We start from the raw sequence: 26912 nt of genomic DNA, 5'->3' as shown, positions 1-26912 counted from the left end.
TTAAACTTTAAGACACTGGCGGTACGCACGACTTTAAAATGTCATTGCATCTCAATTGGGGGTGTGAAACTGTGGAATGGGATGAGCACGGAGCTAAAGCAATGTCCAGACATGATCCAGTTTAAAAAAAGGTTCAAAGCAATGATTTTCATAAGGTACAGGGATGAGGGTGTGAAGTAAGAGGGTAATTATAATTATATGGATATATATATATATATACTGATTGTATAGATATGTATGTATATATGGATATATTGATTGTTTATAAATATAAATATAGATATATGCATTATATAAATATATAAAATATAAAAAATGTTTAGTATATTAAGTTGTATGTAATTGGCAAATATAGTATCGCCAATAGTACAGAGAATATAGATAAGAGAAGCGAATATAATTGTTGTTTTTGTTTTTATTTTATTTTTTATTTTATTTTTATTTTTATTTTATTTTTTTATTTAATAAATATTTTGATTTTTAATTTTTTTTTAAGGAAAGGGGTAGGATTAAATAAGTGTATACTTCTTCCTGCTCCTTTTCAGGCATATTTATTGTATTACCATGCTTTTCATTTTCATTTTGTTTTGTATGTGGATGTCTGAAATAAACTAAATCAAATAAAAAAAAATAAAAAACAGTTGCATGGAGTATGCAAAAGCTCATTTAGACAAGCCAGCTTCATATTGGAAGAAAATGCTTTGGACTGATGAGAAAAAAATTAAGTTATTTGGTCTTTATAAAAACGAGATGTTTTGGTGCAAATTGCGCTGAATTGTTGAACGATGTACAGATACACAATCTGCAGCCAGATGTTCTTGCAGGTCTTTGGAGGTGATCTTTGGGTTGTGTGCAACCATTCTCACAATCCTCCACCTATGCCGCTCCTGTTTTTTTCTTGGTCTGCCATGCCTGGGTTTAACTGCCACTATGCCTGTGTCCTTCCATTTCCTGACAACGTTCCCTACAGTCGAAATTGACAATTGAAACCTTTGGGAAAGCTTCTTGTAGCCTTCCCCTAAACCATGACAATGAACAATCTTTGTTTTTCAGATCTTTTGGGAGCTGTTTTGATGATCCCATTATGTCTCACTTCAGCAGAGAGTCAAAGAGAAGTGCAACTTGCATTTAGGCACCTAAAATACATTTTCTCATGATTAAACAGACATTTCTATGAGGTTCAAGGCTTAACAACATAATCCAACCAACTTTGTGTTTAAAGTCATCAGTTTTACATGCTGTTACAGGCATTAAAATCAACAAAACCACAAGGGTTCCTATATTTTTGCACAGCCAGTTTTTCACATTTTATTTTATTTCATACAACCAAATACTGCTTTTCAAAAAATCTTTGTTTGGAAAACATCCCAGTACTTAGCTGTTCCTGGTGAATTAAAGACATACCACTTTTATATTTTTTTTGTGAAAGCAGAGTCAATTATAATGCCGGCTGAGAGGGGTTCCCAAACTTTTTTCATATGACTGTAGTTATTCTCTCTACAAATACATGTATGTGTTTTTTTTAAGATATTTTTTGGGCATTGTTATGCTTTATTGATAGTGCAGAGAGACAGAGGTGAAATGGGGCAGAGAGGGGAGTGACATGCAGAGAGCGACCGCGGGCGGGAATCGAACCCGGATCTGCTGCTGGGCCCGGCCCGGGGGGGGACGCCCTACAAACTGAGCTAAGGGCGCCCAACCTTAACTGTTTCTGATGTAGTATGTGGTATCATAGTAATCCCTGACCATGAAAACATAGGGTTAGACATCACTAGTTATGTGGTATTATGTTTGGTTCAGGAGTTATGATGAAAAATGCATAATAAGGCTCTGGCGGAAAGTAAAATGGTCGCCATGGCAACCATGATTCGATTTTGCAATGGCTTAATATCTGAAAATGTTCAGAGCCCCAAACTGTATAAGTGTACCAAGTTTCAAGCTTTTCTGAAAAGGTTAACAATTTTGCACATATCCCCTCTACCATAAAACAGTACTTTAGGAAGCTGAAAATTGACATAAAGGTATGGTTAAGAAACCCCTTAGAAAATAACTTTCCACCACTTGGATTCCTTAAGACTTTTAGTATGTTATTTATTACATATTCATGAGTCAAAAACAGTTGGAATGGTTTCTGTTGCAATTTTTGAGAGGTCAGGTTATATAATGCCTGGACTAAAAGGTACGAACACACTGCACTCCGCGGCGCGGCGGTTTGCCGCGCGAATCGCAGGTTCCGCGCCGCGTGATCATATTGGGTCATATTGGGTCCGCCGCCCGCCGCCCGACCAGAGTAGCCTTCTCCTACTCTGGGGATATGCTGGCGCTGGTGCTAACCGGTGCTGAGAGCACCAGTCTGCTGTGCTGATGGTGCTTTACCCAAGCTAACTGGTGCTAACTTGGTTCATAAAGCAAAACTGATAGCTGTACATAGCAGGCAACAGACACAGAGGCTATTCACAGAACTTATGGGAGCAAACTGTGACTATTATGTTTTCATCCATCTTAAAGCTCACATATTATACACTTTTCTGTCAATATTATATGGTCTTAGAGGTCCCTAATACGTTTTTCTTTAGTTGTTTGCTGAAAAAACCGTTCAGATAATTTATTGTAGTATGCCAATGTGCGCAGCTTTCAGTCTGTAATTTTCCATAATTTTTGAGACATAATTTTTTTTTAATTGCTCAAACTGCAACTCCCTGTGACATCTTCATCAAGTTCATTCCATAATTTAATACCCTTTACAGAAATCGAAAAGGATTTAAGTGTGGTCCGTATATTTTTCTCAGTGAATTTTCTTTTTCTTCTTAAATCATGCGAAACTCCTCTTTCTTCAAACATTACTTGTAAACTGACAGGAAGGCTTTTTTTTGAAGCCTTGCAAATCATTTGTACGGTGTGGTAATTTACCACGTCACGTAATTTGAGAATTCTACCTTCAATAAAGAAGTTATTAGTGTGTGCCCTGTAATTGGCTTGGTATATAATTCTTATTGCCTTTTTTTGAAGAATCTTTGTAAGTGTTTCCCCACACCTCGGCACAGTAATGCAGATGTGGGGAAACTAAACTCCAGTATAATACAAGTAAGGCCTTTTGATTGAAAAAATGTTGTGCTTTCCAAAGTATAGAAATACTCCTGGCTATTTTGCCCCTAAGATGGCTAACTTGTGGTTTCCAACTTAACTTATCATCAATTATTACCCCTAGGACTTTGTGTTGCTTGACCCTTTCAATATCTATCCCATTTACCTGGATTTTCACGGAAACATCTACTGCTCTCCTACCAAACATCATACATTTAGTTTTTTCTAAATTTAGTGATAACTTATTTCGGTTTAACCACCCATGTAACTTAGTCAATTCAATGTTTACAATCTCAACCATATTATTCAGATCTTTCCCCAAATAGAAGATGTTCGTGTCGTCAGCAAATAAAATTAACTTTAAGACCTTCGAAACTTTACATATATCATTTATGTAAAGCAGGAATAATTTCGGCCCCAAAATTGACCCCTGAGGGACCCCACAAACAATATCTAAGCATGTCGATGTGATCTCCCCTAATTTCACATATTGTTTCCTGTCCTGTAAATAACTTCTGACCCAGTCCCGTGCTATACCTCTAATGCCATAATTCTCAAGCTTATTGAGAAGGATGTCATGATTTATAGTGTCGAAAGCTTTTTTGAGGTCTATAAAAATTCCTATAGAGTACAATTTGTGATCTATAGCATTACTAATCATTTCTACCGATTCAGCCAAGGCCAGCGCAGTGGAATGATTCTTTCTAAAGCCAAATTGACTGTTATAAAGAAGGTGATGCTTATTAATGAAATCATTTAGTCCAGGGGTGGCCAACCCGCGGCTCGCGAGCCGCATGCGGCTCTTTGCCCAGCTTCGTGCGGCTCTTCAGTTCATATCAAATTATGCGATTATAATTTTTTATTTATTTATTTTTTTTATACTTTTTTTTTTGTACACAATGTTCATTGTTGAAAATGACTGGCCTGTCGTCTTAGTACTGTAGGAGTCCAGTTCTGTCATTATCACAGGGGCGGCCTTAACGATCTGGGGGCCCGTTTCAAGTCCTAGTGTGGGGCCTCCTGTTTTTTTTTTTTTTTTTTTTTTTTTTTTTTAATAAATAATGCTTGTGCATGCATGTGCAAGCTCCCTGCGAAAATAAAAACGCCCCCCCCTGAAATCTTACTGGCCACCCCAGTGCCCCCCCCCCCCTAGTTCAAATGTTATTTTTTATTTTCATTTTATTTTTTTAATTAAATTTTTTTCCTGATATGTATCCTAGTTCAGAGATGATATGTATTTTTTTTTCTTTCTTAACTGTTTTTGATAGGTAGTTGCCAAGTTCATCACACAAACACTCCAATCCACTGATATGAGATCAGATTGCAATTTTCAATTACTAAATTAATGGTAGGACTGTGGCCACTAGAACTGGTCTCTGGTCAGCAAAGGTCTTGAAAACAGCCTAAGTGTGCTTGTGACATGCGTGCCACCCATGCATGTGTATAGGCACGTGTCCCAGCAGATTTTTGAAATCTGAATAAAAAAAATAAAGTTTGTAGTTAGCGAGTGTAACATGTTCTTAGCAAGGGCAGACTTTCATAAATAAAGGTTTATTTTTTTAGCAAGATATTTGGTCAAAAGCTAGTGGTCATCCGTCCCTCTGTGCAGTTGTTAGGCATCTGGCTGCTAGCAAGTTATGTTGTCTTGCTAATTTTACTATTCATCTGAGCTGAAATAAATATTGACTTTTTCCTTTATTATCTTCGCCAGAATGCACCAGAATGCTTAGATTACATGTTAAAAACACAAAAAAATCTTCTGGGGGGGGATGCCCCCAGACCCCCCTTCAGGGGTTTAGTTTTCTGACAAACATTACAATGGATACTAACATGATTTGGGCATTTGGGATTATAAATCATCTTTGAATTGGTTGTACAGCATATCACATGCTATTCATTCAGGTGTGCGATGGCCACCCCACTCTAACTCTGTGGCCCACCTTGGCCACCCCCAGTCAAAATTTCCTGGAATCGCCACTGTGTGTACCCGTGTGTACCCGTGTGTACGATGTGGCTCTTTGCAGTAACACAGTAAAAAATGTGGCTCTTTGTCTCTGACTGGTTGGCCACCCCTGCGCTAGGGCTTCACATGAAAATAATAAAATCAGTGCAAGAAAGTATTCTTCATCCTTTAACACATATCTGTAAGTTATCTTTTCAAACAGGAATTTTTCCTTGTAGCATGAAAGTAGCTAAGGTTATACCATTACATAAGAATGGTGATGAACATTCATTTACAAATTATAGACCAGTCTCAATTTTACCACAATTTTCTAAAATTCTTGAAAAGTTATTTAACAATAGACTAAAGCGAGTCTCTTGAGGTCTTTTTTTGCATTCCGAGTAAAGTCTCACTAATCTCGTTGGCCTTGACTGGCTTTAAAAACATGGAGTGTTGAAGAGACGCTTCCTTTTCCCTAGACTCCCCTATACTCTTCTCACGGATTCCCATGGCCAAATTCGGTCCAACCATAACAAAACATTTGTTTAGTTTATTCGCCGCAGTATTCATGTTTTCAAACTTAACGTTATTTTCATGGAAATACTGAGGATAATTATGTATTTTGCTTATTCAAGGAACAAATAGACTTGGCGGGCTATATATACACGGAAACGTCCTGATATTAATTCAGGGGTGTTTAATCTGGTGAAGGGAATACCGGCATATTCATTACAACCATAAGACTTTACAGAGGGTGGAGAAAACTGCCCTGCACATTATCAGGGCAGAGCTGCCATCCATGGAGGATCTCTTCATCCAGCGGTGCAGGAAGAAAGCCAACCGGATTATTCAAGACCCTCATCAGCCCAGCGACAAACTGTTCCAGCTGCTGCCGTCTGGCTGTCTGGCGCTATAGCAGCATCCGGTCTCCCACTACCAGACTCAGGGACAGTTTCATACCACAAGTCATGAGACCTGTTAAACTATTGAGCTACTAAGCTCAAGTGCCACGCACTTTGAAACAGTTTGCATCTGTCTAAAAATGACTGTTAACATTTTATTGTTCATGCACAAATCTAGAATGTTAACCAACATTAAAGGAAACCAATAAAATTGTAGGGCTACACATTTTTTTATTTACAAAACAATTATAAACATACTCAATGGTATCAAAACTAAGTCTAACTAACAACACCAGGGTTGTGTGTGTGTGTGTCACTACAGCACAACACTGCAGCCATTTGCAGAACTGCCTGATTTGGCATGATTTAGTGTTAAGAGTATTTGCATTTTTCCACTGGCCCTTTTGCCGCGCCAACCCAAGCCGTGCTGCACTGATTTGATTTTCCATAACCACTTTTACTGCACCGAGCCATGCCGAGCGGCACTCAGGGTGGACCTACTTTTGAGTGGGGCGAAACGGCCCGGGCCCACCTCCAAACGGACCGACGAATCAGCGTCATCGGTCAGTGACGGCCGACCCTCTAACGATAGGTGAATAGACTCTGCTGCTAAGTCAGATGAACAAGACATCCCAAATGATGCCTTGTTTCCAACGAGCAGACCGGATCGGGTCAGAGCGGCTCGACCCGCTTATTTTGGCTTTTCATTTGCCAGAAGTTGGGTAGGGTCTGGAAATAAGCGCACCTAATCGTTCCAAGCCGCTTCTATTTTCAATACTCCTCGGTTGGGGTACCAGCCGTCTGAAAGGGTGCCGAAAAGGTGGAGCTACACACTGCCGTCCGTTGATTGGTCGAAAGAATAATTTCTGCATTAAATCGCTGTGTGTAGTGGTCACCTCGACAAGAGTGAAGAGAGTGTTTTGTTTAGCGAAAAATGTCGGCGCAGCACTTTGTTTATTATTTGGTGTTTTTCCTCTTCATTAAATTAATCAGTGGGCTACACGAGCCGTCCCTGTGCATTTACAACACGGAGGGAATAAATATATAAGCGGCCGGTTTGGCCAAGCAAAAACAAGAGACCGCTGCCATGACCATAGTTGTTCCACAGCCCAATACTTTGACCCATATGCTGGCGGCTATCGCCGTCCAGTCTAAACCCGCCCAACCATTAAGGGTAGAGGCGGCGGTGGAAACACCACCCAGATTCTTAAAAGCGAACTATCCCGCTCTGAGCCGCTCCGACCCGACCCGCTCTGCTCGGTGGAAACGAAGCCTTAGAAGCCCTAGCCTTTTTAAATGTATAAATATTAGGGCTGTCAAAATGAACTCGTTAACGCAGGGTGAATACTTTCTGGAATTAATGCACTCATTTTTAATAGCGCAATTAATGCATGCGCAGAATGACCTGCCCAATATATCCCACCCCTCTGCAATAGTCGTCACTATCATGTTATGGCCGACCTAGGAACAGCACTTGGCATGAAAAAAAGAAGAAGAAAAGTCTGCAAGCTTAATGCTAACTTATGTGAAAACGCTATTGACTCGCTAACAGAAATTAGCATTTCGCTCGCGGTTTTAAACTATACTTTAACTATAGGGCTTTAACTAAGGGCTCGTATCCACATCGCTATGAAGGGCAAACGAGGTTAGTGCTTTTATACTTTATCATCTCAGGGCGGCGCGTAATTTTTACTTAATGTTTTCATTAGGCAAACAGAAAGTTGAGTAATGGCTACACTCGGTGGTCCAATACATATTAGACCCACAGCATTTAGCACCAAAGGGCGGTGTATCATCAGTTGAATCCACACCTGCAGACAAGTAGCCCCGCTGTTATTGAAAAGAAAACCCCTTCCGTGCTGGGCTGACGACCAAGCCAAGCCAAGCTAAGCCAGCACATTTGTATGGAAAATCCCCATATGAGTCAACAGCAAAAACTAAAATCAGTCTAGGATCAATTCTGAGCAGAAAAAAATAAAGGCTACTTAGTTTCTTGATAAATGATCTTAATGAGAAAATTGCAAATGCTGAAATAACCATCTACTATTGGCTGTTTTTTTTACCATCAGATGTCAGTCTTCGCACATATTTCCAGTTCTTGTGTGACTGGTTATTGGTGTTAGTGATGTTGGATTTAAGCTACGCTGGTCCACTGGTCTGCATCGTCCTTATGTTGACATTGACGTTTCTCATCCGCCCGTTGCTGAACACCTTCTCTAGGCTTAGCTGGGCCCGGAAAGACTTGCAGAAGATGAAATAGATGAGCGGGTCCAAGCAAACGTTAAGAACTGATACCATAACGGTAAGCTCTTTGAGGTAGAAGAACGCCTGAGTCCACCAGCAAAACTCCTTCAGGAACATGTCGTGAATGCGAACTAGGTGGTAAGGAACAAAGCAAACACAGAAGACACTGACCAGCACCAACATTTTTCTGCGTGCATTGATGAGCTTTTTGGAACCGGAGGAAGCCGGCTGCGCCTGCTGTGCCAGTGACAGCCTGCGGGAGGTGCTGCAGTAGAAGAAGACCAGGGAGCCCAGGACGAATAGGAAAATGACAGCAAAGCAGGTGTGGGTGATATGGTAGAACAGGTGGAGCTGTTTGCTGTGTAAGACGTTACAGCTCATTGCGTCTGGGACTGAGTTTAATGGTTCCTGGTTGAGGAGCGATACGATGACGTAAATGCATATCGTGACCACAAGGGAAACCCAGGTTACTGTGGAGATGATGCGGGCGCTTCGCACCGTCTGCATGTATGGTACCAAAGGATGGACGATCTTCAGATACCTGGAGAGAAGAGAGGCAGGAGTCTGTAGATTAATCATAACCAGACTAGACATGCAGCTAGACATGCATTCAGATTTATGTATTCGATGGCCATAAGAAATTTAAAGGATATTGAATAATCACATTCAGTGCATAATAACTTGAATATTTTCGGTTTCTTTTGATTATTCTGTAGACTACACAAACACAGACATCCACTCCCATATACTTGTGGAAATATGCCAATAAACTGGTAAAGGAAGAACACACATTTCCAGTGTTTTACTTGGCACTCTGTGGCAACAACCACTATCCATCAACCAAAGCCTCACCTACAAAAAGCACTAGCTTCCTTGTGGCGGGAGGTGCTTCGGGAGTATGGGGTCCCATCTTAGAGCCATCCAATCTCTGTACGCTCAAAGTGAGAGCGGTGTCCGGGTTCTCCGCAGTAAGTCAGACTTTTTTCTTGTGGGGGTTTGCTGCGCTTTATCACCAATCCTGATTGTGATATTCTTGAACAAGATATTTAGGCGTAGTCGTGGTGGGGAGGGGTTACTGTTCGGTGGGCTGAGGATCTCATCGCTGCTCTTTGTGGATGATGTGGTCCTGATGACATCATCTGTCTGTGACATTCAGCTCTGACTGGATCGGTTCACAGCCGAGTGTGAACAGGCTGGGCTGAGGTCAGCACCTCTGAATATGAGGCCATGGTTCTCAGCTGGAAACTGATGGATTGTCTACTCCAGGAATAGGATGAGTCCTTACCCCAAATTAAGGAGTTCAATTAACTCAGGGTCTTGTTTACGATTGACAGGGCAATGGAGCATGAGATTGGGGCAGCGGGGGGCGGTATTGCACTAGCTTAACTGCAACATTTTGACGAATAGAGAGACAAAATCTCTCGATCTATTGTTCCATCTTCGTTCCTACCCTAACCAACTGTATTTTCATGAAAACTGGCTCATGACCCAAAGAACAAGTTCAGGTACAAGTGACTGAAATGGGATTTCTCAGCAGGGTGGCTGGCGTCTCTCTTAGACCCTGTTTCCAACTGGCACTAACATGTGGTTTGAGTGATCTGAACACAAGTAGACAGCTCTAACTACAAGTGGAAACACTCTCAGGACGCATTTTAAGACGCATTGAGATCGGATCTCAAAAACCACATTCGGAGGTGGTTTCAAGGTTCAAGGTTCAAGGTTTTATTAAATGTCCCAAAAGGGCAAATTGTTTACAGCAGGATATCAAACACACGACAATGATATCAATGGGCACACAACACCATTATGTGCACAATAATATGTACACTAGCCTGAGGAGGACAAGAAAGTGCATAAATATAAAGTGCCTGGATATAAAAACTAAATAAAAATAAAAATAAAAACAATTAAAAAATAAAAACAAATTAAAAACTGATAAAAACAAAGACAAAAACAAAGACAACTGCAACAAAATAAAAATCAAGTCAACATCAACATCATCATCAATCACCTGCTGCTGGCCGAATTGATTGCACGGATGGATGAAGGGACGAAGGAGTATTTGTATCTATTGTTGGCTATCCTAGGGACACACAGACGAAGGCCTGATGGCAACAACATAAACTCGGAGTAGAGTGGATGGGCCTGGTCCTGACGGATGTAAAAAGCTTTCTTAAGCAACTGTCTGTGGTAAAAAGAGTCGAGGCTCTCCAACTGGATGCCAGTGATTTTTGAGGCAGTTTTTACAATTTTCCCTATTGAATTTTTATCCTTAGTAGTGAGGTTACCGAACCAGCAGATAGCAGAGAAGGAGATGACAGAGTGTATGTAAGCACAGTAAAACAGTTTCAACAGGCTTTTTGCGACATTGAATCTAGCCAGTTTTCTAAGGCAGTACAGGCGTTGCTGGCCCCTCTTGCACAGCATGTCCGTGTTAACATCAAATTTCAGATGATTATCAATAATCGTGCCCAGATATTTGTAACTGGTCACAATTTCCACTGGCTGGCCACAAATGACAGTGCTCTCGGTGGGATGGGGGCCACGTCTGAAATCTATGCAGAGCTCTTTTGTTTTAGAGATGTTAAGTTCAAGAAAAGCATCATTGCAGCATGTCAGAAAGTCCTCTGTAACCTGGCCATGCACAGTCTCGTCGTTATTGAGAAGGCTGACAATGACCGAATCATCCGCGTATTTAATGATGAAGCGGTTGTCGTGGTTACTGCGACAGTCATCGGTGTATAAAATAAACAAAAGAGCGGAGAGAACACAGCCCTGTGGCGAACCAGTGGAGGTAGACAGAAGGCTAGACACTGTTGTGTTCACCTTAACACGTTGTGATCTATTTGTTAAAAAATCCAATATCCAACCCACTAGACAAGGATCCAGGCTAAAAGTGTTGATTAACTTTTCAACGAGAACATGGGGCTGGATCGTGTTAAAAGCAGAGGAGAGGTCGACAAAAAGTAGCCTGGCATGCTTCTTACTGCCCTCAAGATGTTTAAGAAGCAGATTTAGAAGAGTAGCGATAGCGTCCTGGACGCCTCTTCCCTCCCTGTAAGCGAATTGAAATGGGTCTAGAAGGCTCTTGGTTTTAGCGACGAGTTCTGATTTGACTAGCTTCTCAAATTGCTTCATGACCAGGGAAGTAAGGGCTACGGGTCTGAAATCGCTAAGTGTTTTTGGATTATTGCACTTGCCAACTGGTATTATAGTGGACTGTTTCCAGAGGGAGGGCACTATCTGCAGTCTGAGAGATCTGTTAAAAATCAAATGAAAAATGGGACCCAATTGATCAGCACATGTGTTTAATAAACGGCCGCTGATGTGATCAGGGCCAGGGCCTTTGCGGGGGTTGCATTTTTTAAAACAGTTGGTCACATCCTGTTCCTTAAAAAAAGGATTAGAGGGGGGGGCGGACAAAAAACTATTTTTGTACACAGTGTTCCTCAGTAAAATCCTGCTTTTCAAATCTGACATAGAAATCGTTGAGGCTCTGTGCAAGGTGTAGGTCACAGGAGTAGTTGGCTAAAGAAACCTTTTTTCTTTTTTCTATCAGCCCAGTGATTGTTTTCATGCCGTCCCAGGCAGAGCCCAGATTGTTAGCTTTAAGTTGTTTCTCAATTTTTTCCTTATAGGACATTTTGCCAACCCAAACCTCTCTTTTAATTTCTTTTTGCAGACGTCTCAGTTCAACTATATTACCCTCTTTAAAGGCTTTGTTCTTCAAGTGAAGAAGAGGTCGAAGGGACCTAGATATCCATGGTTTACAGTTAGGATACACTTTGACTGTTTTCTCAGGGATAATGATATTCTGACAGTACACAGACCAGCTAGTAACCACATCCGTCAGTTCATTGATGTCAGCAGAGGACTCGGTGAACATGTCCCAATCTGTGGCTTCAAACAGGCCACGGAGAGTCTCACATGCATTTTTATCGTTCCAGTTCTTAATGCGAATGCTCTACACTTTGCCTCTTTTAAGTGCAGTGCGGTAAACAGGAAAAAGATGTACACAGTTATAGGCAGCTTGTGTCCGATGTGTCCACATTCAGTTAGTAGTGTAAAAGGGTATGTGACTTTTGTCCACATAAGGGACCGCCTACTTATCTGCCGCCCCCTGCCTGAGCAGAAGTACGTTGAAAATGCATCACTGGTGGCTGCCACTAATGTTCATGAAGCTTTTAGTGTGAGCGCAGTTACAAGTATTGCAAATGACAAGTTTTCTGTCCTCTTTCTTCACCGCAAAGAAATCATAACACGGAAGACATGCTGCTATTGACTGGTGCGCTGCAGGGCTGTGAAGCGCTAACTTCCTGTTCTTATCTGCTTCAAAATAAAAGTCAACTCACATTTGGCTAGTAGCATGCTTTTAATGAGAAGGCGCACAGGAAATGTTCAGTTTGCACAAGCAGTAACTTAACTGTGTTAATGTAAATAGCCGTGTCTGTCCCATGAACCCCGCCGGTTAAAAGCAACACAAACGGAAATGATGTACGTGTTCATTTACATACAGTGCGGGGAAGTGGAATCGGATCACAGGTGGACACAGAAGATGCACTCAAACCTCATGTTAGTGCCAGGTGGAAACTGGGTCTTTGAGATACGGTGAGAAGCTCAGTCATCCTGAGAGCTTCGGCGTATATAGCTGCTGCTCCTTTGGTAGAAAGGAGCAGTTTAGGTGGTTCTAAACCCCCTCGTAAGGATGCCCCCTGGGCGCCTCCCTAGGGAGTTGGTCCAGGCACGTCCAGCTGAGAGGAGGAAGACCCAGGACTAGATGGAGATATTATATCTCCACACTGGCCTGGGAATGCCTTGGGATCCCCCAGTCAGAGCTGGTTAATGTGGCCCAACCCAAGAAAGGGAAATTTGGGGTGTCTTGCTGGACCCGTTGTAACCACAAGAGAAGGGACATTGATGGATGGATGAAATGTATCTAAACTGTGAAAATAATTTATTTTTGATATGCAAACACATTGTAGAATTAGTCCTGAAAGTGTTAGCCATATCAAACCTTATACCTGCCAATAACAAGCTGCTCTGCCTTTCCTCAATGCTATATATGTGTACAGTCCAGTCCTACCTGTTAACTGCGATGTAACCCATGAACAGGATGCTGGCATACATGTTCAGGTAGAAGGTGGAGGCGCCAAAGGTGCAGTAGACTCGGCGGAGAGGGACAGAGCTGCTGACAGCGAGGCTGATTCTCACAGGGAGACAGAGGGTGACCAGGAAGTCTGCGGCTGCCAGGTTCATTAGGTAGATTGTCACACTACTGGACACTGGACGCTGAGCTCGACAGAAGTAAACCCTCAGGGTCAAGCCGTTTAGGACCAAACCCACCTGCAGTGGAAAACGCAAGTAGACACGGACTGAAGTCTCAAACTTTGTGTCAAATATTTATTTATTCCAGAGCTTAATTTTAATACATGAAGAATACACTTTTCTGAAAAAAATATTTAAAATGTCAATCCAATATATTACTATCTAATGTGGGACACAAGGCATAACTATGAAGTAAATCAGCTTCTATTGAATCACATTTTTCATAATTGTAATTTTGAGTATTTTGCATGTGATCTATGCAAAATGTTAAATTACATAAGACTATGTCAGGCATTAATGAAACATGTATATATATTTAAGACTGTAATCCCAAATATCATCTGGTGGTGCCATGCCATAAATCCGACGGCCCATTATTCTGAAAATACACAGTTTATTACCCTTGATATTGAATATAATTTTACATGCAAACCATGTTGCTTTGTTTCAGCAATAGCCAATATGGCACAATTTAAATAAAGCCACACATCTCTCTATCTTAACATCGAAAAACAAATATTTCTCACATTCACATTAGGGATAACGGACCATCAGACCAATGGCCTTTTGGTCCAATTGGTAATATGTTGGAATATTGAGCTGCCATCGAAATGATGGAAAGATGGCCTCCCATCTGGTATCTAAATACCTAGTTTTATTTTTACTGTAGTTGGTTGGATTCTCAAACCGTTACAGTCAGAATGTGATGTCTTCTAAAAAGTATGCCATCAAATTATTGTGTTTCCTAAAACTGCGAAATCAGGAATATGAATATTTGATACTCACCAGAAACACCAGAACATAGAACGGTATGAAGTAAACTAGACCCGAGCTGTTGACCTTCTCACAGTGGGTCTGGTTGGCTATTGATGTTTTGTTGAAGGTCTGGGTCACGTCGTTAACTCCAAGGTCGCTCATGTTTCTGCATGTTCAAAGAGAGTCGAACACAAACCAAAAAAATAAAACTTACAGGTGTTGGAAAACAGTTTTTTGATTTGATTTGGTAAATCTTTATTGTCCCAGAGGGGCCATTTATTCTGCATTCAGTTGTAAAAACCGTGTCATACAGCAAACAAATAATCATAAATAAATACAAAACACAGAACATAAAGGAAGAACATATGGGAGACATCATGGCAATATAATAATTTACTTTGTTTAAGAAAAGCTGCTATCCCAGTTTGTTTAACCACCGAACAGCTGAGGGAACAAATGATTTTTGATTCTGTTTGATCTGGCCCTCTTTGAATATGTGTGTCTTCTCCCTAATGGCAGGTATCAAAACTCTGCATTGAGAGGATGTTAAGGGTCAGACAGAATGGCCTTTGCCTAACGAATGGCTCTCACTTGGTAAATATGTCCAAGGTTATACAGGTCAAGGCCAATGGTCTTCTGACAAAGCAGAACAATTTTTCCTATCCTTTTTTTGTTCCTGAGGTTGCCGAACCAACAGATAATTCCAAATGTTAAAATTGACTCAATAAAAGACAAATATTTTTTTTTGAAAGCTATCTGTCCACGTTAAAGTCCCTCAGCTTTCTCAAGAAAAATAGTCTCTGATTCTTCAAAGTTAATTTGTCGTGCAGGATGGTGCCGATGTATTTATATTTGCTGACTGTCTCCACAGCTACGCCACTGATTGAAGTAGGTGCAATGACAGGAACATTCTGGCGTAAGTCGATAGTCATCTCTTTTGTCTTGGAGACATTCGGTTGGAGGTATGAGTTATCACACCACTGGATGAAATTGGCCCACGGTCCACATCATGGTCCTGCAGGAGACTGACTATGACTGAATCATCAGCAAACTTGATTATGAACCTTGACTCAAATGTACTCTGGCAGTCATTGGTGTAGAGCACAAATAACAAGGTTTGAACCTCATCAGTCTACAGACGGGAACTGGTTATAGGTTACAGGTATCTCAAAATGACCCATGACCAACAACAGTTTTCAAACTACAGCTGATTCTTAACCAAGAACAACCCAAGTCTTCACATTTGTGTATTAAGAAAACAATTAAATGTTGGTTTCTGTGTCTCAAAAATCTCACCAGGTAAAAACAAAAGTATGAAGTAATATGTCCTTATATCAGTCTATTTTATATTGAGGTGCATTCTGAGGTAATACATTGTTTAAAATTGTTAGTATTTAACAATCATTAAACAATTATTTTGACAAACACGAAAACCATTCAGAAATAAATACTATAACATCATCTGTATAGGCATGTGCCTATATTTCCAACGTTATGAGTGTTTCCCCACTGAGGGCTTGTGACCCCTTCTATTGGACCTAAAAGGTAAATGATCCCCCCCTAGTTTGGGCTGAACTGCCTCCTCCCTGAAATTGAAAAAGTGCATCAACTAACAGCCCAGTAATCTAATTTCTCCAACACCCTGCCTGCCAGTGTTGCCAGTGTAAGTGATTTTTTTTATGTCTATGGGTGGGTAGGTGTGTGTGTGTGTGTGTGTGTGTGTGTGTGTGTGTGTGGGTGAAAATAAGTAGAAAAAAGGAAGGGGGAGTTCCCACGTGGCTTATGACTCGAGGGGTGAGTCAGAACGCATGGGGGAGCTATGGAGTCGGTCAGTGAGACTAGTGGGCGTGTAGATTAACCATTACCAAAGGCACGGTGGCGGCACAGAGTTGTCCATAGGCTTGACCCCCTACACTATATTATTGGCATATTGTATATTATTGGCATGCTTTTAGTTATATATTGAATTGTTGCCTAATGTTTGCATGGAAAACGTATGCTGTGTGATGATATTGGTTTTTGTTTTACTTTGTTAGAGGTAAAAAGAGAAATGTTGCAAGTTCCATTTTTGGAATGGTTTAAATCATATATAACTGACCAGTTATGTGTTTGAAGATGATAGGCATCATGTTAAGTTTAATGAGCTGGTATTGATTTATTGCAGAAAATGTGTAGCCTATATTCATCCATTTTGCACTGCATAGCCTATAATAAAGTCTTTATATGAACTTTTATTTTATTTAATCGAAAATCACACAATATCATAAAACAAAAAACCTTCAATATTTAGTAGCCTATAAGTATTTTTACAACTTAGGCCCATTGAAATAGGTTGTTTTGGGAGTGGTTGTTCCACCACATCTTATTCAGACTTTATGGCTTCATGGCTGGGTCTCATCCTGTCCAATGCATTGGGGGAACAGGGTGGAACTCTGTTTTATCAGGTCCATGGTACAACACTGAAGACATGCTGCTAGCTTTAAAGCTAGTGAAGTGCACTTTCCTGTTCCTGTCTGCTGCTTCAAAATAAAAGTCAGCTCACATTTCACCAGTTAAATTGCTTTTAGAGTGACGCTAGGCTGCAGAAATGTTCGTTTTGTATTTGCAGTAACTTAACTGCTACTTATATTAATTTATATAGCCTACAGTTTATGGCTGCAGGTAGTGTTTCTCATGTAAAGACGTGTCCACGGGGATTACCGATCACAGCAAAATATGATAGTTGGACTGGTGCACCTCTGAAATCCCTCATATATATATTTTTTTGAACCACACGTCACTCTCAATCAGCCAATAGAAAAATGTCTATGCAGTTTCCAGGTTTGAACCTGCAGTAGAGGCAGTCGCTATGCAGATTTATACGATACAATGTTGAATGAACATACTTTGTACTAAAATGTGGAGAATTTGACCGGGGCCAATCAACAACAATACTAAATTCCTGTATACATTTGTTGTAAGATGAAAAAAGTGGTTTTGGGGTTTATATTAAAGATATATCTTTGAGGTTGTCAGAAGAGAAATATCAACTCAATCTACTTCGATCACTGGAAATATTTGTAACCACAGCTGGTAAACAGACTTTCCATATATAACAACTGGTATGTACATGACCAAAAGCAGTATTTATATCTCTATGATAAAAAAACAAATGTATATCAGTGAAGTAATAGTACAAAGAGCAGAGTTTTCAGTAGTAGCACTCACCTGTCTATTAATCCCCTGATGAAATAAGCTATTTGACTTCCTTGTTTGGATAAGGTGAGGCATGACACATATACAATTTAAACACACCACGCGTGGTATTTATTGTCTTCTCACATGATACCAACACTGAGTTACAGAATCCTTGGCAAGCTGCCTTTTATACCCTCCCAGCTTCATTGAGGCTTCATGTGCACACAACCCCCCCTGCTGGTCAAACACTGTTGAATGGCCAGATATATTTTAGGCCAGGGGTTTTCAAAGTGTGAGAGTGAGCCCCCCCTCAGAGATCAAATTTCAGCGGAGCCCCCCTCCCCCCCCAAGAAAATTGTTCTAAATCCCTGTGTGTTTTGAAAGATCTTTTAATTATTTTACAGATTTAAACATATTTTTGAAACATTCTAAAAGTTTTTGTGCGTTTTTAAACACATTTTTTAATACATTTTAGCATCCTAATCCAGTGTTTTAATCCTGCTTCCTTTAAGCATGGATAGTAGTGACTGAGTGTGCAGCCGAGTGAAGATAGGCAGACAGACTTGCCCAAATTATTGACTAGTTAAATGTCATTCACACACGCTAGTGCCTCCAATGTCCTGCTGGAGGAAAATAGTAGCCAGTGCAGAACCAGACTCTCCTAGGGGTGTCCTGGGGTATGTCCCCCCGGGAGATTTTTTTTCACCTTTTTAAAGTGAAATGCATGAATCTGGTAGCCTGGAAATCCAGACCCTGATATCTTGAACGATAGAGGGTCTGGCGACGATCAATTGTAATTTCCAACTCAAGGGGCGGCTCCTACTCGTGCATTTCAAATGCCACTGCACGCAGTTGGATAGCACTACAACCAATCAGAGCGATGCACAAGGCGACGTAAGCCCATTTCGTTTAGCGAACAGCTGTTAAACTGTTAAATTAAACGTTTGCCGTTGTCGGTCGGCAAAATAGAACATTCCACTTACTTGCTAATGAAAGATTTGAGTGCCGTCTTCCAAATCATTAAGGGTCGAGGCCAAAGCAGTCTCAAACTCACACAACATATCCGCAGCCATCTCTGATGTTTACTATCACGGCTTCGACGTCGCATGCACGTCACTGTCGTCATCCGGTTACGTCCTCCCCAGAGTACCATATAAGATGCTCTGGCGCGCCCGCCAGATTTCTGGCTTTCTTGATAAGCTTCAACGGAGCGTGTCCAGACCAACACGCGCAGCAAATTTAATTTGCCAGCGCCTAGTGGCAGGTCTGGGAATGCCAGGCTATGAATCTGGTGCACTTTGAGTGGAAAATTAAGAGGCTAAATATGAGGAATTTTGTGTGAACAAATAATTTGGAGACACTGGGTCTGATGAATTAGAAGCTATTGAAGAAAGACACGTGGATTTTCCATAAAAATATTAATTTAAAATAAAAAAATGTATGCAGGGTCCTCTGGGTTGGGCTTGGTGCTCTTTTTCTTTAACGAGACCTATTTCTCTGTAATATAATGAATGCATTTAAATGCCGTGAGAGGAACGAAGCAGAAGAACTCTTGTCCAGCTATGCCGTGATCTTAACATAAAAAACACAAACTCAAAAAAAAAAAAAAAATTTTTTTTTCTTCACATATTTTTCTGCGCCCCCTCCCCCCCCTGCCATAACCCCGCACCCCCCAGGGGGGGCGCGCCCCACAGTTTGAAAACCACTGTTATAGGCCATTCTATCAATTTGTAATACACTCAATACTGTCCTGCAACAGTGCAGCCATGGGAATGACTGACAAGTAAAATAAAATCGATACATCTTGATAAATGCATTTCATGTATCATTCATGTATTCATATAAATAAAATTTACATATTTGTTTAAAGCTTCCATATTGTGCAAATGCACTTTTCCGATGTTTTTGAACATAATTATGGGTCTACGGTGTGCCTACAGACTGCCAAAGTATTAAAAAAAAGAAAGCTCTCTCCTTTTCTCACTCTCCCCTTTTCTGAAACCCTCCACCTCTCCACCCAATATACTCCAGTCAGAATTCTCCCCGTTTCTGACGTCAAAAACTGGAAAGCCAGAAGCTTCCACTGTGCAGTCCACCCTCCTATTTCTTATTGGTCCACGGCCCCGAGATCCTCTCGAAAAATATTCCTTCACCCCCATGTTGTTTGCTTGTTGCTAAGCGACAAGATGCCTGTAGTACGGCAAAACATGATGAATGTTGCATGATCCACTAATTTATCTTAACCACAGCAGCCTCGTTTTTAATAACACAACGGATAGGAAGCTACTTGTGCTTTTTTTCATACAGTGAAACTGAAATAAATGTTTTTATTGGTAGTTTTGCCTGACTGGTGTATAGCTATTAGCTTTGGGACAAGCATTCAGCTTTTGCTCATAAAAACTTATTTCTATTCCCCACACCAGTCTGGAAATGCCTCGTTTTTAACAGGACAAAGGCTTGGAAGGTATACTGAAGAAGTCTGACTTTGAAGATAATTTTTTCACAGATTTTAGTGGTATTGTTAGCAGCTAGCTCCCGAGCTAGCTTCGCAGTAGCCACCATCTTTTGCAGCATTTTTATTGTGAACATGCCGTTTCTATTAGCGTGTGGCTGTCAGTGCATCTGTATGAACATAGTCTTTCATGTAGACAAGGATAGGTCATGTCAAACTGTTCAAAGTGCGTTACTAGCACTAGACTTGGTTCTTCTCATGGGTAGGCTAAACCTAACTGTGCTAACAGGCTATACGTCATCATTGTTTACAAACAGACAGAGGGCGAGGCGTATCTGGCTTCGCTTCCGGACAGGGGGCGGGGGGAGCTCAAAGATTGTATATTTACGAGGGGAGCTGCAGCTCTTTTTAAAAAATAGGCCATTGTGAGATTAGCTGAACATCAGCATAGTACAATAAATTATCTGAAAGTTTTTTTCAGCAAACAATTGAAGAAAAACGTATTAGGGACCACTAAGACCATATAGTATGGTGTATAATAGAACCGAAAAGTGTATAGTATGGGAGCTTTAATGTGTTATGGGTATGTAATATGACAATACAAAGGAATCTAATAAATCTATAAATAAATGTTTGAATAACTCATAATGACAGGAACAATTGCTTTCAAGTTGTCGCAGTGTTATGTGCTTGTGAACATGAAGAAGGCAGTGAATGTGCAACTTAAAGAACTGATTAATTTTTATTGAGTAAAACAATTTGTTCCACTTTGCCAGGGTTTAGAAGATTTCCTCTTTTGGAAACAACTTCTCGTTGTGGTTTCCCTGGGTCTCCTTCACTGTGGCATCTAAATCACGCCATAGTTTGTTTTCTGAAAAGCATAAACAAATCGTGTAAGCGAGAGTCATAATTATCCAGATTTTCCCTAAACCGAAGAAAAAATGATTACCAGGTCCCTCATTTACAGTGTCCTGTGATGATGTTAATCTTTTATTTATAGGAGGGAAAGCCCATTGAGATCCCACGTTGTCAATGGAGACCTGTTCCCATTCCATACTATCCACACACACACACACACACACACACACACACACACACATTCATTCATTCACCGATAGCAGGCCAACTATCGGGAGCAATTTAGAGTTCAGTGTCTTGCTCAGAGACCACCAACCCTGTAGTTGAGGGTCGACCACCCTACCCACGTCGCCACAGCCGCCCATAAATGTTGATGCTGAAGCTGGAGATGACTGGGACCTTATAACGCTGGTACATTCAGTTGTCAGACAGCGTCATTGGGCTTTGTTGGGCTACAGAAACCAATTTGTTTGTAGCGGGGATCCAGCAAGGTGGCCAGCGACAGCATGCTCATAATCTGAAGGTTTTGGATCTTTTCCCTAAGGAGTGAGGTGCTCGCCCAGTTCACTTGCCAGTGGGATTATTTCATTCATTGCTGTGCTATACTATTTATCAATGGTATCACCTTTGAGCAAGACACCTTTTTTTCCTCAGACAGCTGGCACAGTGGCATTATTTAAAGGAGAGAGAATGTACAGGCACTCTGTAACATTATCATACTCATCAGACATTAGCCCAGGGATGTTGGTTGGTAAAGCTGCCCCCACAGGCTCCCTGAACTCCCACCAGTCGCTGGAGCATGTAAAACGTGCCGTTCTACCTGGTTTAGACCTTGTGAAGCAGTTTTAGTTTTGGTATCCCCATCTGCTCCTGAACAAGAGCAAGTTTCTCCTTTAAAGACAAAAATGAAAATCACGTTAATACATACATTCATAAAAAACAGGTTTAAAAATAGGTAGGAGTCAGGCAGTCAAATTATAGGTATTTAATCCTGGAAACAAAAGAGGGAACTTAACTTCAGCATTACACAGGAGAGCAGCGCAGGGGCCGAGACTGAGGTTCTCCTCCTGTTTTTATGCTGCTCACTGATTAAAACACCTGTACGTGATTGAGTGAGGCAGCACACCTGCTCACTCAATGGCAAATTAAAGAGAGGGGAAAAGAACAAACTAAGAAAACACACAAAACAAGCCCACACATAACAGTGACATGCAGAAATATGAAACAAATACATTAACAGATGGGGAAAAAAACATCAGTGTACTAACCTTTAGCCGTTGTACTGCTTCGGAAACATCCAACCAGCTTTCTGGCCTTTTTGAACGAATTGAGGACAGGACTGGGGACTGGAGAGCCTTTTTAACAATGAGGTTCAGTGAGTGGGCAATGCAGATGGCATAGAGGATCTGCAGTTCCCTACCACAGGCAATCATGTTGGTTGCACCATCAGCCACTAGGCATGTTATTTTACATGTTTTACAGCTTTTCACAATTGTTTTAAACACATTAATCGGAACATCAGACACAATGTGTCTGACCTGAAACTCATGTACCAACTGCTTAAACAATCCAATTTTGAACTCCAGCACATTTTCTGCTTTAGACTCAGATTCCCATTCCAAACCACACATTGTTCACAACACCACACACAATTATCTTTATCTTGCACACTCTTCCTGAATTCCCTCTTGTGGTGTTCACACAGAACACACTGCCAATCACATTTCTAAACTGCAAAGGCTGTTGTGCAATTAGCAAGCAGCAATTTGCTATGTGAGGGTCACAGATGAGCTCCTGTTTTTTTTGGGAGAACAATGGATGGTGGCAACTTTGAAGAGAAAGGTGAGAAGCAAGGCACAGGAGTCAGGGTACGAGAAGGAAGAGGGAGAGGACAAGGGGGAGAAAGGAGGGCTGCTTTGGTATGTGACTGCTTCAGGGGCCATCCTGAAATGTTCATCCTGTATCTCCCTCCACACTCTCTCTTCCTCAATCCAAATGGGGAGTTTTTCTCTGCCTGGAGATGGAAGGTGTACGAGAGGGATCCGCAGACACGGATCCCACTGCTGCAAGCCATGGAGGACGCATGTGGCGATGTGACTGAGGCCTGTCAAGGCTCCATGTGCTATTGTTTTATTTATTGTTTATTTTCTGTTATCTCTTTCATTTCGTCCCGTTTTCATCCCGTTTGCTGTGATTTACAGTAGACAGCACATTGTGGGGTACAAATACAGTATTTGTTGTTACTGTAAAGTATTGTGTGTTGTTTTCTGAGTACGTAACACATTATATGGTATTTATTTTACATTCAACGGGTGAAAGTGTAACACTGAACATGCAAAGGCATAATTCTACTGATAAAGCATTCTTATAGTGTTTTCCATTCATACTATAGTGTTTTCCATTCTGCAGACCAGTGTTCAATGGGTGCTTAGAAATGTCTAGTCATATGATGCATGTGTTTGTCATATGAAAAGAAAATACCATTTAGTGAAGAGTTAACACTGTTTTGAGGGTAAAGTGTGCTTTTGCAAGAGACGTGTATGGATTTTGCATTTTGTGTGTGAGTTTTGAGATTTGTGTTTAGGGTGTTGAGAAAGTAAGGTGGTTTCAGGAAATGTGTTTAAGCAATTGTGAAAAACTGTCATCCCCATTTCCCCATGAGGGATCTCATCACACATGCTCAATGTTGTGCTGTGTGTGCCTGTGGGAATTTCACTGCACCCAGTAAAGCTGTCTGGAAAAAGGTGTTCCCATCTATATAATGGCAGGTCACAGCCATGTTATTGAATGTCCACATATCAGCTGACTGCTGTTACCTTATGGACCGCAGCTTTGGCTCTCTTTCTCACTTGAGTACTTCCCCTCAACCATTGCCTTTACAGTCTAAAGGAAAGGAAGAAAATAAAGGTTACAAGAAGAAAATAATAATTAATTTGTTAAAATAAATAGTACTCTCATGCTTCATCATTGTCACCAAACACATCTTTCTTGTTGGGATAACATAGGTTGAATCCAGTTATGCCTCAAACTCCCTAAATCCTTCTCCCTAAAGTCTTCTACTATGCTGAACGGCTGGGTGTCTTTGTAAATCATTGACACCAAGGCCTCATCCAGCTCCTTCTTTCTGGTCAATGGGAGAAAAAGAATAGCGTTTTATATATATAAAATATATATACTATTTTCTATAGTGTTAGTTCAGTACATTTTTATAGTTGATTTGGAAATTAGGTCAGGAATGGGAAAGTATGTTGCTAAGTGGATATTTTGGAATTATCACATTCCCCTTGTTTTTTTTATTTCAAAGCATGAAAAGGCCTCAACATGGATGAGGTGTTGTTGTTGTATCCCAATTCCTTAGCACACAACAAACACTTCATCTTGGATTGAAATAAAAACATATAGGACATTGCACAACAAACATAATACACGTGTGATAATGTTACTGAATGTGTAACCTTATTGGGAGGGATCAGGTCAAAATGTTCCCACACAGGGGAAAACCTTCTCTTTCTCGCAGGTTTATATGTGTTCATAAATTGCGCCCGTATCCCGAAGCACTTCCTGAACTAGCGACCTCTTCCTTGCTGCTCACCTCTCTCTTCAATGTTGCCACCATCCATTATTCTCCAAACAAACCAGGAGCTCATCTGTGACCCTTCTTTAGGACATTGCTGATTGCTTATTGCTCAACAGCCTTTGGAGTTTAGAAATGTGATTGGCAGTGTGTTCTGTGTGAACACAAAGGTGTGCAAGATATAGAGAATTGTGTGTAGTGTTGTGTTAAGTTGTGTTTTCATTCTAAATGGATTTGTTTTCTCAATGATTGCAGGAGAGTTACCTTTTGAACAATGTGTCTTACATAAAAAAAAACAGTGTGTAGTGTTTTGCAAGAAATCTGTTCCAGATTTTCAAACACAGTGCAAAACCTATATTGTGTTTGTAGTGTTAGTGCTTTTGTTTAGTGCATGGTTACACAAGTTAATGATTGTGATGCTTTGACCATAGCATTCACTTTTAGTGTTTTTAGCGTTCGGTAAAAACTGTAATCAAACAAATAAATGATTTAGTCGTAATTTATTTGAATAAATATCTCTTTAGAAAGCAAGAGTAAAGCTTTTATTGTGAAATCCACACCGCTGTGATTCCGGTCTGTGGATTTCTAAGGCAAACCTGTCTCCCTTTGACTCAGCTGGATCATCAGGTGGCCGTTCATCTTTCGTTGCTCGCTGCCTGTTCAAACTGATCCCAGAGCGGCCATATAGCTCGGCTTTCAGCACCGCGGTCAGCTCCCAGCGCCCAGCCTCTTCCTCCTGCAGGCGGCACAGAAGCGACAACACATCAACGTTTCCTCCTATTCTGTCCCTGTGAGACCCCTCCCCCGTGATATCTGCTCTCATCACAAATCCCTGCTGTTTGTGTGTGTGTGTGTGCCACTGCCTGGCTCTACAATCACGCCACCAACTCGACTCTTCAAGACTTTTATTGTTCTTGCTGAGATCGATCCGTCTGACGGCAGTTTTTTTCTCTTTTTTTTCTCTCTCCTGGAAAGCAACAGTGTGCAGCGCTCTCAGGTTGTGCGGCGGTGGAGCTCTCCCTCTGTGGCTGCTGATATTGAAACTGATCGACACCTGTTTGTTTTTTTCTTCTTCCTTTGTACTTTTCGCACATTTTTACATTGGCATCGGATCCAGTCTCCATCCGAGCCTCGGCAGCATGTTGGACCCGTCTTCCAGCGAGGAGGAAGGGGATGAGGTTTTGGAGGTGGAGTGCAAAGAGGTGGCGGCCCCGAAGAGCGCCGGAGGAGGAGCGCGGCTGTCCCCGGGCCGAGCCGCCGACGGCCCGGGCGGCGGAGGGCTCCAGGCTCGGGCCGGTGGTGGTGCCGGGGGTGGCGGCCGACCCTCCAGCCCCAGCCCGTCGGTCGGCAGCGACAAGGAGAAAGAAGACCTGGAGAAGATGCAGCGAGAGGAGGAAGAAAAGAAGAAAAGACTCCAGCTCTATGTGTTTGTGATGCGCTGCATCGCCTATCCCTTCAACGCGAAGCAACCTACGGACATGGCCCGGAGGCAACAGAAGGTAAGATCCGAGTGAAAAGGTTAATAAACACCCAGAGATGTAAACTGTGTTTCATCACTCCTTCCCTCCTAGAAGGCATCACTAAGCTACACGGCAGCACCAACTGTTGCTTCCATATAGTCGTATCATCATGTCGCTGGATTTCGTTTGGTCGAATATTCGGGAATATAACTCAGTTTACTCAACCTTAGACTCATTTCTTTCACATATACATTTTAGCATTTCAAATTATGATCTAACCCTTTAAACCTCGAGTAGTAGAGTCATATTGACTACAGGTGGTGGATGCAGTGCAGTCTGCAAATAAGCAAATGTCGACTTGATAGCGTAGGCTATCTCTTTTTTTAAATAACACATTTTCTTCTCCCTCCACCAAACATCCCGATGATGATGAAGCTAAACTGTGCCAGAAAGGGTTAGATTGTATTAAAACACAATGACATATGTTAATCCAAACTAAAGACAGACAGGGTTGGCACAACAAGAAAAGGCTAAAGGATGATGAGAGAGGGCGAGTGAACATGTGTATTCATGTTGTTCCCACCCATTGTAGTAGCTGTTGCATATGCGAATTGCCTCCCCTCCAGCTAGTCTCAAGCCCAGTTTTCATTACAACAATCCATCTATCTTTTGCACATGAGATAGCTCCTCCACAACATTCACCAGTGGCTCCTGAAAAAATCCATTTAAAATATAGACCTTTGTGACTTGTTGCATCACTGGGTCTCAACTGGGCATCCGCATACACCTAGTGGTCTCTAACAGTATACCGTAGTAGAGCATGGCCCTGAAAGTGTCACTATGCATAAAATGAACTAGTTTGCATCAAATGGCCTCACGTTGGATGGAACGGTTTTTCAGTCATTCTGTGTACTGTTTATAGAATAAAAAAAAAAACGTTTTAATCAAAGATATTGTTCTTTGCTACATTTCAAGTCTGTTAGAGTGGAGATAAAAGTCACATAGAAGAGTCCTGACGAACCTTATACACCATGGGAGAAGAGAACGCAAGTTTATGCATTGGCACATCTGCACTGCCTTGCACTGCTAGCATCCGGGGCAGGGGATAGTACTGAGTTAAGAGAACAAAACAAAACAC

At 41.3% G+C, this 26912-nt stretch overlaps 2 protein-coding genes across 2 annotated transcripts in view; one reads left to right on the top strand and one right to left on the bottom strand.

The window, feature by feature from the left end:
• Positions 1 to 8067: 8067 nt before the first annotated feature.
• On the bottom strand, positions 8068 to 25137 carry LOC307249730 (P2Y purinoceptor 14-like; the record flags this gene model as incomplete). The annotated part of the gene is made up of 4 exons (XM_080026581.1): positions 8068 to 8713; positions 13256 to 13515; positions 14284 to 14419; positions 24911 to 25137. 4 exons carry the CDS (start codon positions 25135 to 25137, stop codon positions 8068 to 8070), a joined length of 1269 nt encoding a protein of 422 aa, XP_079882707.1.
• A 316-nt stretch (positions 25138 to 25453) lies between these two features.
• Positions 25454 to 26912, top strand: part of cadpsa (Ca2+-dependent activator protein for secretion a) — a gene marked incomplete at both ends in the record, with an annotated part of 163132 nt that continues 161673 nt past the window's right edge. Inside the window, one exon of the mRNA XM_080026580.1 lies at positions 25454 to 25813. Within this exon, the coding sequence (XP_079882706.1) occupies positions 25454 to 25813 (360 nt within the window). The remainder of the gene's footprint in view (positions 25814 to 26912) is intronic.

Source organism: Ammodytes marinus, assembly GCF_949987685.1.
Source record: "Ammodytes marinus genome assembly, chromosome: 4".
In the NCBI taxonomy this organism is placed as follows: domain Eukaryota; kingdom Metazoa; phylum Chordata; class Actinopteri; order Uranoscopiformes; family Ammodytidae; genus Ammodytes; species Ammodytes marinus.
The sequence above is the reverse complement of the archived record's forward strand: the minus strand, read 5'-3'. Positions and strand labels throughout refer to the sequence as shown.